We start from the raw sequence: 17057 nt of genomic DNA, 5'->3' as shown, positions 1-17057 counted from the left end.
TGTTTCTTTCTGGCGTTAATCACTTAAAATACAATCAGGTAGAGTGGCACTTACTGCAGATCTCAAACGGCTCGTCAGACCCGTCCCCACAGTCGTCCTGGGCGTCACACACGTAGCTTGACGGCAGGCAGCGTCCGTTAGCACACTGGAACTGTCCTGGTCTGCAAGTCTTCTGAGAACAAGTCTCTGCGTCTTCATCACTGCCATCTGAACAGTCAGTTACCCCATCGCAGTGCCAGGATACTGGGATGCACAACTTGTCTTTACACTGGAACTGGTTTTCCTGGCATCGGTGGTCACCTGCAGGGACGGACCAAAGGTCAATTTGTCTTTGAAAATTTGATGCACATTCAGACATTCTGAGTTTTTTGGGGGGTTTTGCTCATAAAATGCCATTTTTAAGACTTTCTGTGCGAAATCCAAACAAATGGAACATTATTCCATTCTTATCAGGTTTTATTATTGTTACAATTAAGTATAAGTCGTCTTACTGCAGAGAGCAGCGTCTTCGTCTGATCTGTCAGGGCAGTCAGCATGTCCGTCACAGAGGAAGCCGGGGTAAGTACAGTTACCGTCCTGACACTGAAACTGGCCAACGGGGCAATGGCGTGGCGGACAAGTCTGAGGTTCATCTGAGCCATCGCCGCAATCTGACTGTCCGTCACACTTCCACCAAATGGGGACACACCTTTAGACGAGAGACAGGAACGACAAGTAAGTAAAAGAAAAAGAATATAAAATAAATCTGCAGGATGTTATTCAATAGCCTACTTCATCGTTATTTGAATCTTTAAGTTCTTTCATAACCATTTTAGTCTTTTTGTTGTAAAACATCTTGCCATCTCTACCTCATGTAAATTAACCCATCTGTCACATAACTGCATTTTTTATTATAATGTCACTTCAGCATCTTTTGCACTATTCACCACTGCACTGTTTCTCATTTAGTCTTGTACATATTAGTCTTTGCTTATTATGTTTATTGTTGATATTTAATTTTATACTTAAAAAGACAATAAAGCTGATTCTGATTCATCTGTTATTTCTAAAGTTGGTCAGTATGATTCAGTTTTCTAGTTCTTTTGGTGTTTTTTTGTTCAGCTTACTGGCAGACATTAAACATCTCCCTTCATCTTGGCAAGGATAGTGGGCTGTGTCACAAAGGTCAGCTATCTTACGATGAAGTCAATTAACCAGAACAAGAAAGATAATAAAAACGTATTGCCGATTACATAGCCTAACACTGACCCCTAAATATAGAAAACCTACAATATGCTATAATATTCAAGTCTTGTCTCAGTAAATCAGGACTTTAAATGAGAAAAACCTGTAAATGTGAGACATTCAGGAGTAACGCTGACTTTCCTCTAAAGGATCCAAAGTGTGATTAATTCTAATAATTCACAATGACGATAAAACTGCACATTGAAAACTTCTAATTAACTGCGTCAAAATAGTTTCTCTCTTTCTCCATATTTGTAGCAACTTAATCCTCAATACACAAAGAGAGCTGTATGTCCTGCCCTTGAAATAAAGTAAATATGTCTGAAATGCAAAATAAAAATGAATATATGAGTTAGTGCTTATGATGGTATAAAGCAGTTTATCTGTAGATTCATAGGATTTTATGTGTATTAACCGATATGTGTATCCGGACATTAAGAAGTGAACGTATAATGACTGTGAGGTGAAACATAAACAGCCTGATGTTCTATTTCCAACCTCTCATTGTCTCCACAGCGGAACTGTGTGCTGGAGCAGTCAGCGACACACTGGACTTTGAAGCCCACCATGAGGCCGATGAAGTGATCTGGACACACGCAGGTGGCACGCTGCCCACCAGGACCAATCAGACACAAATGACTGCATGTCAGGTGATGGGTGGAGCACGGGTTTTCACCTGGGAAGAAAATGGTTAAGTCTGAGCGACAGTCTTTTGAGACGAGAAGCCAAAGTTCAAACAGCTAAAGTCCAAATGTACGTACTGCGAGGTTGTCTGTAGGGATGGTAGACATGAATGTCATCGGGTCGATGTGTGTTGTTGCCCATGACTGTGCGCTGTTCACCAGTGTACTTGTGGGCCTTCTCCACTGTGTGTGTGTTCCAGTCTGTCCAGTAGACCCAGTCCTCAAACAGGGAAACAGCGAAGACATGGGGAAGGGAACCAGCAATGGCCCGTTGGCGGTTCTTGCCGTCCATGTCTGCAAAGCTGAATTTTTTTTTTTTTTTTTACATGAATGGGTCAATACAACTTACAATACAATTTTACAGCAACTTTTAAAAACAAAATAAAGATTCAGGACTCTAAACTCACTCCAGAAAGTTAAGGTGGGAATCTGAAAAGAAGATCTTGTTGGTGGTGTAGTCTATGGTCAGAGCGTTAGGCCACTCCAGCTTGGTTGTGATGATGGCACTGATGTTGGTTCCATCCATGCCAACTCTGCCGATATATGCTTCATCACCCCAGTCGGTCCAGTACAGCCAACTGGGAGCAAAAAAGGGGACGGGATGGAGGAACAGAAAAATGTATGAGAAATTCTGAACAAAGCAACATAGAATCAATCACAGTGGATACATTAAGATGGGAATCTCTGACGATGAGATGAGGACATGCAATGCAAAGCGGAACAGTACAGTATGATATGGTACAATACCATATGAAACAATACAAAATGAAATGATACAAAACGATAGGAGACGTGTCCCATGACAACATTAAAATCATCACACAGTGATTATGTAATAACTTGTATTTTTAAGGACAATAATATAATGATACATGAAAAGATGTGATCAACTGAAGAATATAAAACATCCCTAAATAAGCCAAGTGAAGGATTCATGTATCTATTCACTGCCTTGTGTGAGTTTCCCCTCTCATCACGTTCCTTGCCTTAGCTTCTTTTCACTGTTGTCCATTATTATTATGCTGCCAACTTTTTCTTTGGCCAATTACTGGTAACTTCAAGGGTTTTGCTTCCAGGGAGAACTGGCAGGGAAATCTATTTAGATCCCCGTTTTTCATCAAATGATTGATATTTGGCACAAGCAATTCAATAATTGTAACACATGAGTCCAGACAATGATATAGTGCTGAATCCTTCTCTTTCTGGTGAGATTTTATAACATTTCTGTGCTTAACAAGACCAGTGTTAAGTGTCAAAATTACATCTAACCTATGTAAAAACCTTTAAATAGGCAAATACCATTGTGTTTGCTTTTTTCAATATAATAAATCAGATCAATGGTTTTGGTCTGTGTGTGTGTGTGTGTGTGTGTGTGTGTATGTGTGTGTGTGTGTGTGTGTGTGTCTAAGTACCCATATTTAGGGTTAACAGCCACAGCACGAGGTCTGCTGATGAGGTACGTGTTATTTCCATCTGTGAAATCTCCTGAAACCATTCGTTTCTGGTAACGTCCATCCAGCTCCATGACATGAACCGAGCCGTAATAACCGTCGACCCAGTACAACTTCCTGCAGGAAACACACAAAGTTTTATTTGTTTTAGTTAGCCAGACAGATTGAATGCATATACAAAGTGTCAAGACCCTTCCTCTTCACATACCTGCCCACCCAGTCCAGTGCCAGGCCCTCAGCTCCTCTCACATCTTCATCTGCCAGAGTCTCCCTGTCGCTCCCGTCAAAACGCATCCTCTCAATCTTTCCTGCCCCTGCGTCCAGCCAGTACAGCCTCTTCTCAGAGTGATCATAGTCTAACGCCACCACGTTGGACAGACCCTGCAGGACTATACTCAACTGTGTTCCATCAGTGGTCATATTGCGGATGTAGTAGCGGTTAGTGTACAACAGGTACGGTGCGATGCCGCTGTTCTGACGACAGGTGCGTCCGTCTGGTTCTCGTATGTATCCAGGCGCACATTTGCAGTGGAACGATCCCACAGTGTTCTCACAGATCTGGCTGCAGACAGAAGGCGTGCTGATGCACTCGTTGAGGTCCGCGCAGGCTTTGCCGTTTGGCATGAGTTTGTAGCCGGGGTAGCAGGAGCAGAAGTAACCAGTCAGGGTGTCGGTGCAGAGCTGGGCACACTTATGGACTGAAGGGCTGCGGCACTCGTTGACTCCTGAAAAGAAGAAAAGAGATTAAGAATGACTAATGAGAACAGGAAAATTGACACAGATAAGATTGAGAGATCTCATTATGATCAAAAGAGTGAAAACCAAACTCAGAGATTAGGATGAACCTAAATAAACCATGAAACAGTATGTCAATTAACTGAAAACCAGATTATAATCATTCATTAAAGATAATCATTTGCTTTTTCCATTTATCTAACTTTGTTGTGCTAAATAACTTTGTAACCTGGGTGTAGACTGGTGCAAAATAAATAAAGTTTTTTTTTAATTACAATTTTATATCTAGCATTTAACTCTATTATTATTATTATTGTTATCATGTATCATTAGGGCTGCTGTACTGTGTTTAAACAGCAAAAATAAATGTAGGAAATATGTCAACAACTGATGATGTTTCAGCATAAAAACAATCAAATATTATTATTATAGTATAACATACAAACATAGAAAGAATAATGATGATTATTTGTAGTTCTTAGTTAAGAAAAAGTTATATAATCTTACCCTTTCTGTTGCATACTTTAACATTTTAACTATATTTCAACTTTCCACAAAGATTTATTTTTTCAAGGAAATAAAAGCACTTAGCAACATTTGTCATAAAATTTGAAAAAAATAATTATTGAGTTTTTTGTTTAATTTTTTCAGAATAAACGCAAATTCAAACCTGAGTTTAAAGAGCATGAATAATCAAATAAATCTGTGAAATATCAGCGAATATCTGTGATAAAATTAGCTGATACTGATAGTCACTGGATAAGCTAATAGCGGCTGAAATTATCGGTGGGGCTCTAATTGTGACATTATATAATATTACCAAATCTCTCTTACCGCAGCCTTTCTCGTCACTGTTGTCCTGGCAGTCTTTCTGCCCGTTGCACACCTTATTAGCGTCTATGCACTCGCCCGACTTGCACATGTACTGCTGAGGAGAACAGGTGGGCTGCGGTGTGATGCACAAGCTGTCTGCCTCGTCGGAGCCGTCCAAACAGTCGCTCTCTCCGTCGCAGGTGTAGGAGGAGTGGATGCAGGCTCCATTACTGCAGGTGAACTGGCTGCTGCTGCACGTGTCGTAGGTGCAACCCAACTCATCACTGCCATCCCCGCAGTCGTTCACACGGTCACAGCTGAGGACGAGGAGATGACAGTTTACATAGTTCACAAGCAGTGAACACATTTCTCACACACATTTCTTACTTACTGGTAGGGGATGAAGATGCAGAGCCCATTGGAGCAGGCGAACTCGTTCAAGTGGCAGGTACGGTTTGGACAATTCTGAAGCTCATCTGCTGCGTTGGCGCAGTCTTTCTCGCCATCACACACAAAGCTCAACGGCACACAGCGAGAATGACCAGGGTGCCAGGTTGGGCAGGTGAACTGGTTAGAGCTGCAGGTACGCTGGCCTGCAGGAGACAGAGAGAAGTTAAGAGGGATGGATTGACTAAATGACACAGAAAACATGTTCAAGATCAGAAATGTAGCTTTAACATTTTTTTAACAGACATAATGAAACTGGACAAGGAGAAAAACATCAGGTGAGCAAAATAAACATAAAGCACAGTGTTTTTTTAAGATAACTATGTGGCCTATTATGAGCCTCTGTTTGTCAATAAATGTAAGCTGCTGTCTTACCACACTGCAGCTCGGGAGCCTCGTCACTGTTGTCCCAGCAGTCATTGTTGCCATCGCAGACCATTGACTGGGGGATGCAGTTTCCATTGGTACAAGTAAACTGGCTGGGGTTGCATGTTCTGATTTGATCCTCTATACAGGAACAAAAAAAAGAGATATTAAGAAATCTGCTCCATCTACAGACTAAAATACTGCAACAAAAACTACATAAAGGCTATCTGGATTTGTGCTTAAAGGGCTACAAATTGAGAACTGAATATGCAACATTGTGACTATTAAGAGAGTAAATCAAATATACCCTATGTGAATATAGATAGTGGAGTAATGACATCCTAAAAAGAGTTACCGGTAGGTCAAACTCCCTCTGGGTTTGTTGTTCCAGTTACAAAAGTAGAGTTAGTTGGGTTTAATAGCACCATTCAATTTACATATTTTGCTCACCTTTGCTGTGAGATATAAGCAACTAAGTTAAAACACAAATTCTAAAAAACTATATTAAACTGTGTTACCCCAATGCAATGGCTAAACTCACAGTACATTTAGAAACATACAAGAGACACAAAAGTAACAGCTAAAAATTAAAAAGTAAGTCCGATCTCGATCTATCTCAAGCAGTCCAGTCATATAAAGGCAAGAAGGCTTTAGAATAGAAATTTCACCTGTCTATACAGCCAGCGTGTTAAATGTACTCACCGCAGGAGGAAGGCTCGTCTGTGCGATCATTACAGTCCACGATGCCATCACAAACCCAAGAGTCAGGGATACACTTCCCTGAATCACAGCGGAACTGATTCGGAGAGCATGTACGACCCGCTGTAGCACAGAAATACAATCCACATTTGATCAGATGTGCATGCATGTAAAGATCTACAAGCAGATACAATAAAACGTCAAGGCTGATATTGTTGTTGCCAGCATGAGTAACCTTCTCTCTCGCTGACACAATAGCAGCATAAACACCTGATGTTCAACTCACCGCAGAAGAGAGGATTCTCATCACTGTTGTCTCCACAGTTGTTGTATCCATCACAGAGGCTTTCGGGGTAGATGCAGATGTTGGTGCTATCACACTTGACCTGGCCTGCAGGACACGTCCGGTCAGCTGGAGGGGGCGATTATTAAAAATGAAGAACAGAATCAGACATGAATTCCTTTTTATTCAGAAACACAGAATAGTAACTGGGAGGTGGAAATTACAGCTGTGATTTTCTTGCTTTTGTAAAGGAAGTTTGAACTAAAAACTCAGCAAGAGAAATGGTCCTTAATCAGCCGAGTCATCACTCACGGCAGTTGATTTCATCAGAGGTGGCGTTGTCCCGGCAGTCATTGTGGCCGTCACAAACGAAGTCTGCGTCGATGCAGCGTCCGCTTCCGCAGGTGAACTCTGTTGCAGGGTTACAAGTTGGAAAGGGGCAGTCTCTCTCATCGCTGTTGTCACCGCAGTCGTCTGTGTAGTCGCAGATGTAGCCGAGCGGCACGCAGCGCCCGTTGTCGCAGGTGAAGTCGATGGCTGCGCAGGTGTGGAAAGCTGGACGAAAGGAGTAAGAGAGTTCTGATTTAGTTGAATGCCTTGATATTTATGTCTCGGGCTTTTTTTGCGTGTCCTTCAACACATTTTTAAAACGTGCCTCCTTTGTTTTCTCTTATCTGCCCAATGAAAATTAGGAACCGTAAATGTCATGTCTCACCGCACACTCTCTCCAGCTCGTCAGAGTTGTCGTGGCAGTCGTTGTGGCCGTCACACTTCCAGCGCGCTGCGATGCAGTTACCGTTGAGACAGGTGAACTGCTCGGGCTCACAGCGTTTCCCCTTGTCTTGGATGCAGTCTTTGCCATTGTTAGCCAGGTACCAACTTCCCTGATGAGGGCACTGGCATTCAGGACCCAACGGACCTGCAGAAGGGATTATGGGAGGTGGTGGCCATTAAAGGATGAAGAGGAACACAGAGATAAGATTAATTAGAAGTGCTGTGTTTCTTTTTGTGTTTAGAATTGCACTAAAGTCTGAGAGAAAGTCCTAGTGAGTAAGACACTTAGCCTTATTGTGCCAAGAGTGTTTATGTTATATTTTGTTGTATTTATTGTTTAAATTGGGTTTTAGAAATAATTCCAGGCACCAAAAACAACAATGCACAAACCTAAAAAAATAAACTAAATGATATTTCGACAGGTAGGGATATTCAAAGTTTTAGATATCTGAGGCGAGGTCTGCATTATAATCTTATATTTTTATGTTGATGTAGAGAGGCCATTCAGTGCCTCTACCAGTGGCACCAATAAAGAAAAATTGAACCTTACCGGAAACACAGACATGACTGCACCCTCCATTAAACTGCTGACAGGAGCTGGAGCAGATCTCCTGTTTAGAAGCTGCATAAACATGGATGTCGTTAGGTCGATACTGCAGGTCCTGGGCCAGCACTGTGAAGCCGGAGCCATCGTCCTTCCCGGCTCTAAAGACGCCTCTCTCGGTCCAGTCTGTCCAGAAGATGTCCTGCTGGAAGACGGTAAGGGCGAACGGATAAATGACCCCCTGCACGAGGACTTGTCTGTTGGCTCCAGTCAGAGTGGATCGCTCAATCTGATCTCTGCAGAAAACAGGAGTTGAAAAGAAGATAAATGAAAACATCTGAGTGATGGGATCTGCTGCAATACAGAAACATCTTAACAAACAAATGAACATACAATGAGGAATCAGCCCAGTAGAGCATCCTTTCTTCATAATCCAGGGACAGACCATTGGGCATCATCAGGTTGGTGTTAATGATGGGGGTCCGGAAGTTTCCACCAAGTGTAGCCCTCTCGATCTTAGCTGGAGAGGCCCAGTCAGTCCAGTACAGGTAACTGGGAAAATAGAGCAGTGTGAGAAGGTAATGATCTCTCAGTATTTATTATCATTGTGTTGAAATCATAAGCTAGTGAAGGCTTGGCCTGCTGTTTTTACCCATAGCAGGGGTCAACGACGATGCCTCTGGGTCGGTTCGCATGGGCGATGATGGAGCGGTTCTGCCCATTCACTCCCATGGCCTGGACATTGCGCTTATAGTAGTCAGTGAAGTACAGACGCTTGTTGACCCAGTCATAGGCCAACCCCTCTGGGTCATCCAAATCTGGGCAAAGTAATAGATAAGCGAGAATGTAAAATAAATAGAGAGGGGGAAAAAATGGAAGGACATGAGAAACAGGAGCAGAAATATCAAAAGATAGGGGGCCAAAAAGACAAAAAGGAAACATTTCATGTTAATCTCACTTGCGGCGATAATGACAGGTGGGCTGGTGATGGATGTGGTGCTGAGGTAGCCAATTTTACTCCGACCAATCCCTACGTACTGGGTGAAGAAAATACGCCTCTCCTTGAAGTCATAATCCAAAGCCACCACGTTGTAGCCCAGTGTCACCGCTGGAAGGGGGGGGGTGTGATCCGTGGGGTCTAGCCTCATGCTATTCAGCTGGTAGTCCGTAGTGAAAATTAGGAACTCATCCTGTCCGTAACCACAAGTTACTCCGTTACTTAGGAGAGAGCCGTGTGCACAGCCACATTTTGGTTTCTCTTGGCCTGCGATGGCAAAGCAGAGCTGCTGGCAGCGTCCGTTATCCTCCTGACAAGGGTTAAAGCCCACCTGATTGGCAGATGTAGGCTGGACATGAGCGTCAAAGACTGTGACATCCATCAGCCCGTCAAGATTGTCTCGCATTACCTGGTACCAAAGAAAAGAAAATCATTTGTTGGCATGGGACATGGGACAGCACATGCAGAAAAGGATCACTCAATGTTCTCGATGAGTACTTTCCTTCGTGAATCTTTTTTCTGGACCCAAGAATACTCGGGCCCCTACAGCTATAGCCCTTCACTGACTAGGATTCCACAACAATAGCATAAGGAAGCTCTGCCATCATTACACTTTTGTACCTTCATATTAATTTTATTGGTGTCCAAGTCTGTGATTTCACATTGCATTATGGCACTGCATAACAAGACGAGAAAAAAAACAGAACACTAAGGCGTTAACAAAAGCTTATTTTCTTTATCAAATAAAAAGCTATTTGGGGTTTTCTGTTTTATCAAATGTCTAAAAAGACAACAAGTATCCAGTTTATCATCTATATCATTTATTATCTCATTAAGCAGCCGTTTAGAACCTTTAGAGAAATCAGATCGCGGCAATAAGTGAAAGAAAAGGAATCGGCCAACCCTGTCTGCAATTAAAATATATATATATAAAAACTAAATATAATTTGACATTTTCCATTGTTAACTGATATTGCACCTGCTAAATTGTAGTGATGCTTAGTGCTCTTGACTGTCCTCCAGCCATCTGTTTTCTCCATTCTCTAAATGAGGCTTTATGTTTCATCTCTACTCCAGACCAAAGAAAGATTACTTTCTCATTGGACTGAAAAGCTTACTGTCAATGAGTCATTGCACTAAACCAAGGTCAGATTAGGAAGTGGAGATCAGAGCTGAAGCAATTACTCTATTACTAATTGAAGGCATATTTCTGGCAAAAGTCACAAACATTGTTTTTGTAAAGCTTCTTAAATGGGAGGATTTTGTGCTTTTCTGTGTTTTATATCTCTGCTTTTTAAATATTTGTGGGGTTTGGACTGTTTGTCAGAAAACAAATGCAGCCATCATGAACTGAAAAAAATAGTTTAATTATTTGTTGTAAAAAAAAATGGATGGATTGAGATGTGAATTAGCATATTTGTCATTAACCACACAGTTTTTGGCTGCAGCTCCGGCAAATACAAATGCCGTGGAACTATGACTGTTTACAGGTCATTGAACAATGTTCGATAAAATGTATGTACAACATGAAATTACATAAGTTACAGAGTCTCTGTCATCTCTGTAACAAACTCTATTTAGGGATGTTACAACAGTATCACATGAGAGCTTAAACTGTGAAAATGACTCTCACCTCTGGCTGGTCAGAATTGTTTGGGTCCTTGCTGGCCTGGAAGAGCTTCCCAAGCTTTTTATCCACCCACAGCATGTATCTTCCAAATATAGCCATGCCCATAGGAGACGGATACCGGCTCCCATACCGGATGATCTGCCTCTGTGTGCCGTCTGGGGCCATCCTGGAGATCATATCAAGCACATCATCGGTCCAGTAGAGGAAATCGTTGGTATAATCGATAGTGAGGCCACGAGGGGATGCAAGGCTTTCTGATGCCAACACAGTGCGGTTGGTGCCGTCCAGAAGGGCACGCTCAATCTTGGGTGTTTGGCCACCATCGGTCCAGAAGAGATATCGAAGCTTGGGGCTGACGGCCACGTCGCGGGGCTGGTCCTCAGCGGACTTGAGGAGAATCATTCTGTAGGTGGTGTTGATGGCAAACACCTCCAGGAAGGTCTCACTCTCAAAGGCATTAGTGAAGTATAAGTTACCTAGAGTGAATAAAAGGATGTAAAAGACAAGAATGCAGATCTTTAATTCTTTTCAGAGAAGCCAAGGGACTTAATTTCATGAGGTTGATACACTTTGATGATCATTCATCCTGTGATCTCTGCATTTTTAGGTAAGTAAGAGGTTAAATCAATGCTAGTAGAGCCTCTATGTTCTCCAAAAAAAAAGATTGGTAGATCGGCTACACACCTGCAATCCAGTCTACAGCGAAGCCCTGAATGCCTCTTCTTCCAACGCCTGTGTTGATGATACGGCTGTAGCTCCCTCCATCTGTTTTGGCCCTGAAGATGCCCTTGTACGCGGAGGAGGTGCTGTTGTCAGTCCAGTACACAAAGCCTGATTGGATATGGAGGTCCAATTTGCCCTTATAGGTGGAAGCTGAAAGAGATACAAGAAAACATACTTATAGAATCCAATAAATGTAAATGTTAAATTAAAAATGTTGAGAAAAGCTGTACAACATTCACGTTACGATCAAGAATTGTATAGAGCCCACATACATCCCCCGATAGGCACCATAGCCTCGGAGTGGTCTGAGCTGTTTATGTGGAAGCCACGAATGTACTTGGGGGTGGAGATGATTGCATAGGACTCAAACTGTTCACAGCGGGTGCCGTCTTGAGAAGGTTGAAAACCTGTGGTGCAAGCACACGTCTTCTGATTGTCGGGTTTGGGCAAGCAGAGGTGGGGACAGCCCCCGTTGTTGGAGCTGCAGGCATTGGTGGTCCCTGCTGAGTCTGATGAAGGAGAGAAACGGAGGTGATCAAGACTGGATGATAGGATCCCCGCTCTCACTGAAATCCAACTGAACTATTGAATCAAAGGAACAGAACACCCTAAAATATCAACACTTTATGATCCGTCTCTGTGTAAAGGTCCCAAAAAACGTTCTTTTCACTGAGACTCTGCACAGGGATTGGAAGTGGCAGTGCATTTATTTTACACCATGATGATACATTTTCAATTGATACGCGAATCACGTGCAGCTTTGCTATTGAGCCACATTCTAACGTGGAAAAGTAACTGCATTTTTTTTAGCATGCAAGAAAAATAACTTCGTGTTATTATTGTGCATTATGTTAATTGGACATAATTTCTGGTTTAATTAGGAAGAAATAGTGATGACAGGAGGCGAGAGCTTTCATTTTTGTCTTAACTTCTGAGTCATTAAAAAAACCTAAACGAAAACATTTAAATTACATAAATGTCTTTCTTCATTTGTATTTTGTTTGTCGAGATTTGTGTCATTGGGATGTTTTTTTTGAAAAGGTATTCAAAATTGCACTGTTATTAAAAGATGCTTTTGCACTGAGCATTCAAAGGTTTGAATTCCTCTTTTCATAACAATGGTTTTAACTAGCTTTTTATCCTCGATGAGATGTAACCATGTGAACGTTTTCAAAAAGTTGCAGATGATTTCTTTTCTTTTTTGAAAAAGATAAAATAGAGCGATGATAACAGTGAGGGAAGACAGCCTATTCACCACAAAAGCTTAATTCAAATCATGAAAAACAAGTGGTGCTCAGTCCTGCAGTTTGTTGTCCTTGAACACCTACTCGCTTACTCAGTGGCTGTAATTACCTGCTGCATAATGTAACAGTCTGAGTGAAAACAACAAAAAAAACTCAAGGACAGAAATCTCTTACTAAATAAAAAAAATAAAAAAATCCACATACTGTCTCTGGCGTGCACTTTGAGGGCACGCAGGCCAGCCATGCTGCTCCTCATCACCACCATATTGGCACCGTTTGCCTTGTCCACCCTCTCAATGACCTCGTAGTCCACATCAGTATAGTAGAGGTGGTTCTGGTGGATTGTCAGCCCCCATGGTTGTGACAGGCCACTCACAACTGTCATCCGGCTTACTCCATCCATGGTGCCACTCTCAATCTGGGGAAAGAAGAGCGAGGAAGAGGTAACTGAAAGTAGTTGAATCAGAACCTGGGAGGAAAAAAACTATAAGCAAAGATTTTCACAAGTTGTTTAGGTGGAATTAACTTGTTGTTTACTTGACTTTGATAAATATTTAAAGGACAAAGACAAAAATTGAATATTGATAGTTATCCATTACATACCACCCCAGAGCCCGCCACACCCCAGTACAGTTTCCTGGTAGAAATGTCAGCAGTGATGTATCCTATGTTAGCCAGATTGCCCGTGTAGAGGTTCCTCAGGTTTCCTCCATCCATGTCAGCGCTGCCAACCTTCGGAGGAACTCCACTGTCTGACCCCTTGTCTGTCCAAAACAGTTTTCTGTGAAAGGAGGACAGAGTACTATTTGTATAAATGAATTATAGTGGTGTAAAACTGTTGCATTGATAAAATAGTACTGTGCAAAAAGGATCATTTATGAGCACACACATCTTCCTGTGTAGCCTTAAACTGTTCATTAGTTTTAGTTGGGTTCTTATTGGGTAATTTGCAATTACATGATAGTTCTTGAAACAGTTACACAACTTAGTTCTTGTCAACCAACTTATATCAGTTTGCCAATTGAAAACGCAGAGATGATCAATAATTACAATAATACACACAGAAATAGGACACTAAGAGGGTTATTGCTGCCATTGGTTTCCTATGTTACTCATTTTAAGTAACACACTAAATACTCCATTGTTTTTTCTTTCAGCCAAGAGAAAATGCTTTACCCTCGAGCAGGATCCACAGTAATTCCAAAAGGCTCTCCTGCCCCCTCTGGTTTACCATTGGATGTGATGAGGGTCTTTCTGTAGTGCTGGTTTCCATCCACACGGATAACCTAAGTCAAGTGTCAAGTTTGATTTAATGTAGATGTGATGACGATACAAAAAAGCAAGAACATTATATGACAAAGAACTGACAATAGGAAAAAAAAGAACATGCAGGTAACATTTAAAAACATTTATGATGAAATAAGAATTACAAATCAAAGAAAACAACATAGGTAGCAATTTAAGAAAATTCATTTGAACTCATAAAAGTCCACCATACATCTCAAATGAATACATTTTAGATTTCATTAAATCATTTCGAGGGAACTATTTCACATCATCTGCATAATTCTTGTTAGTTTACCTTTATGGGTTTTATGTATTTTTGTCTACTCTATTCATCTGAGGCCAGCTTCAACTGTGCTTACCTCTATGGATTTACCAGTTGGATTGGTGTAGTACATTATCCGGCTAATCCAATCAAAAGCCAGACCAGACGGGGAGCCCATGAAAGCAGCTGGAGCAAACTCAGACCTGTTGGTACCGCTGGTTTTCACTTGCCATATAGACCCCTGATGTTGAAGCAAAGTTAGAGACCGTGCTTCACAATGAGCCTCAAGCCTACGTTTAATGAAATCATAAACATTTTTCTAAGGTTTAATTTTATGCCTGTACTCACAGTGCTTTGCACCCAATAAACCAGCTGCTCGAGGTCATCAAAGTCAATGTCCCTCCCCTGGCTGATGCCAGACACAGGGGCCATTGCGTTGTTGGAAGGGTCAGCAGGGTCCAGAGGAATGCCAAAGATCACTGAGTTCCTTACCACCATCAAGAAAGGAGTCTCATCTAGAATGAAGGTACACAGGATCATAATGACACACAACTCACATAACAGGTTACTGACTTATTTAAAAGAATTCCATTGAAGCAGATACTCCAAAAAATAATTCAGGAATAGACAAATAATATCCATCCATGCGGTTTATGTGTTGGAGCTTTTAACACGTTTGAATGCTTTAAATACAGGTGCATAGAATAGAACTTGTGTAAAATGCAGACCTTTGATACAGGTGCGTTGGTCAGCATCCAGCTTCCAGCCAGACTGACAGTGGCAGGTGTAATACCGAGGCCTCAGACCTGCCAGCAGGCACAGCTGAGTGCACAGGTGCTCTCTGCAGTGGTTGATGGCTAAACACAAAACCAAAGTGCAGTTGTGTTACCCTCATCACACTTCATACGACACGATGTGTGATCATTTTGTGCAGCCATCTTGGTGGAGTTTTGTCATCCATATGGTCAATTCTAATATGGTCAGCTTAAACTCACTGATTACACACAATACATGTATTTACTTGACTAAACTGCCATCAGAATACAACATTGAGTTGTCTTCAGAAAACCACAAGTGTACAGGTAACGTTTGCTGTGAAATTACCTGCTTGCTGTTTGATGGGATGGTCCATCACGATGCCCATGGGCTGGAACACATTGTTCATCAGGGTGGTGATGTTGCCTCCGTGGAACTTGTTGGTCGTCATCACCTTGCTGGTGTAGCGCTCCGACCAGAAGATGCTGTCCTCGAAGATGGTCATACCGTGTGGGTGCTGGAGAACCTGGGGTTTTTAAGTGGGCGTGTATAGGGGTGAAATTTTTATACAATTTAAAATCCAATGAAAGGTTATATCTTAAGCTAAGATGTGCATTTAAGGACCATTCTCATATCCTATATATATATATACACTGGGGAGTTCCAAATCTCTCAAATCTTGTCTTTTTCAATTAAGATCCATGACAGGAAAACTAATTTGGCATAAACAAGACTTTGGATAAGAGTTAAAATTCCCTTAACACGGCAAATGTGAGAAAGTAATTGATTCTGGTGCATCCTGTGGCACTTAAATCAGCGTTTGTTGTATTCTTCTTTTCCAGTTTGTGTTAGTCACCACGTGTAAAACATCATCTTTGTTTTCAAAAAATAACTGAATCATCAGACCAAACCTACCATGTCACTGGCCAGGACCTGATGCCGGTTGTTGCCATCATAGTCACAGTAGTCTATATATCTGAGGTAGGCATCAGCAAAGTAGACCCTGCGTGTGGCGTAGTCTAGGGCCAGTCCGTTAGGCCAGTAGACCTTAGTGCTGACGATGATTCGTCTAGATTTGCCGTCCATGTCTGCCCGCTCAATCCGGGGGTTCTGACCCCAGTCGGACCAGAACATGAAGTTGGTGCTTGGAGGAAGAACAAGGAGATTTGTCAACAGGTTTGTAACATCTTTGGAATTTTCCTTCTTTAGAAAATATCAGAATTTTTAGAGGATGGCACTTAACATAAATAAACCCAATGTAATATCTGATTTATACACCCTATTCAATACATCAACTCACTAGTTACGAGGGTCTAGCACCAGTCCACGTGGGCTGGTTACGTTCTTGGAGAGGAGAACTTTCCGAAAGCGACCATCCAGCGTTGAGACCTCTATGTTCTCCATGACAGAGTCGGTCCAGTAAAGGTTCCGCCCCACCCAGTCCACAGCTATACTCTCTGGTACCATCAGTCCAGAGGAGAACACCTAGAGCAACAGGGACGGATTGACTGGACGGTATTGCAGTTCAATTTACTTTATGTTGTTTTTTTTGGTGTACCTGTACAGCCTTTACATTTAAATTCTATCTATTAAAGAATTGTTATGAACAGTAGTTGAAATCTTTTGCCTTAATGCATTTGCAGTTGTTGTTCTCTTACTTCTCGTCTGTCAGTGCCGTTCTGAAAGGAGCTCCATATCTTCTTCTGCGACGCATCAGCCCAGTAGATTCTGGAAGTTATGCGATCAAAGTCTACAGTCACGATACTGGAACCGCTGATCACCGGACGTATTTGTGGTGGTTTTGTGTTGATCCGGTTGGCCATGATCTGGCTACGCTTGGAAACCAGTAGCACAGCTGCTAGTTGGTCTACGGGCAGAAAAAAATGTTTTGTTTTCTCCTAACATCTCAACAAAAAAGAGTTTCATGAAAATAAGTGAACAGAAATAATCTTACAAATTCTGTCCACAGGGATTTTTGATTCAAGTTACTAAATATTTTCTTGAATTCTTTTTGTATCACAAAGCAAAATGACAACATATATTCATTAAAGAACACCAAGTATATATGAAAAAGCTATTTTCTACGTATTCTGCACACTTTAATTGTAGCTTCATTTGGTCCCTGTTGTATGTTCCTTA

General features: G+C 41.7%; 1 protein-coding gene across 1 annotated transcript in view; it reads right to left on the bottom strand.

Moving 5' to 3' along the window:
- Positions 1 to 17057, bottom strand: part of lrp2b (low density lipoprotein receptor-related protein 2b) — a 44599-nt gene that overhangs the window by 12625 nt on the left and 14917 nt on the right. Inside the window, exons 27-57 of the mRNA XM_061027956.1 lie at positions 16577 to 16785; positions 16219 to 16403; positions 15834 to 16062; positions 15267 to 15444; positions 14891 to 15019; positions 14511 to 14677; positions 14260 to 14403; positions 13790 to 13899; positions 13217 to 13394; positions 12818 to 13031; positions 11642 to 11878; positions 11331 to 11519; positions 10650 to 11122; positions 8978 to 9425; positions 8672 to 8837; positions 8413 to 8571; positions 8026 to 8315; positions 7417 to 7620; positions 7014 to 7256; positions 6705 to 6830; positions 6422 to 6541; positions 5729 to 5860; positions 5298 to 5499; positions 4928 to 5223; positions 3567 to 4083; positions 3320 to 3475; positions 2315 to 2485; positions 1986 to 2209; positions 1723 to 1900; positions 492 to 688; positions 55 to 300 (exon numbers count right to left, since the gene is read on the bottom strand). Of these exons, the coding sequence (XP_060883939.1) occupies positions 55 to 300; positions 492 to 688; positions 1723 to 1900; positions 1986 to 2209; positions 2315 to 2485; positions 3320 to 3475; positions 3567 to 4083; positions 4928 to 5223; positions 5298 to 5499; positions 5729 to 5860; positions 6422 to 6541; positions 6705 to 6830; positions 7014 to 7256; positions 7417 to 7620; positions 8026 to 8315; positions 8413 to 8571; positions 8672 to 8837; positions 8978 to 9425; positions 10650 to 11122; positions 11331 to 11519; positions 11642 to 11878; positions 12818 to 13031; positions 13217 to 13394; positions 13790 to 13899; positions 14260 to 14403; positions 14511 to 14677; positions 14891 to 15019; positions 15267 to 15444; positions 15834 to 16062; positions 16219 to 16403; positions 16577 to 16785 (6717 nt within the window). The remainder of the gene's footprint in view (positions 1 to 54; positions 301 to 491; positions 689 to 1722; positions 1901 to 1985; positions 2210 to 2314; positions 2486 to 3319; positions 3476 to 3566; positions 4084 to 4927; positions 5224 to 5297; positions 5500 to 5728; positions 5861 to 6421; positions 6542 to 6704; positions 6831 to 7013; positions 7257 to 7416; positions 7621 to 8025; positions 8316 to 8412; positions 8572 to 8671; positions 8838 to 8977; positions 9426 to 10649; positions 11123 to 11330; positions 11520 to 11641; positions 11879 to 12817; positions 13032 to 13216; positions 13395 to 13789; positions 13900 to 14259; positions 14404 to 14510; positions 14678 to 14890; positions 15020 to 15266; positions 15445 to 15833; positions 16063 to 16218; positions 16404 to 16576; positions 16786 to 17057) is intronic.

The sequence above is a fragment of the Labrus mixtus genome, chromosome 21 (genome assembly GCF_963584025.1).
Source record: "Labrus mixtus chromosome 21, fLabMix1.1, whole genome shotgun sequence".
In the NCBI taxonomy this organism is placed as follows: domain Eukaryota; kingdom Metazoa; phylum Chordata; class Actinopteri; order Labriformes; family Labridae; genus Labrus; species Labrus mixtus.
The sequence above is the reverse complement of the archived record's forward strand: the minus strand, read 5'-3'. Positions and strand labels throughout refer to the sequence as shown.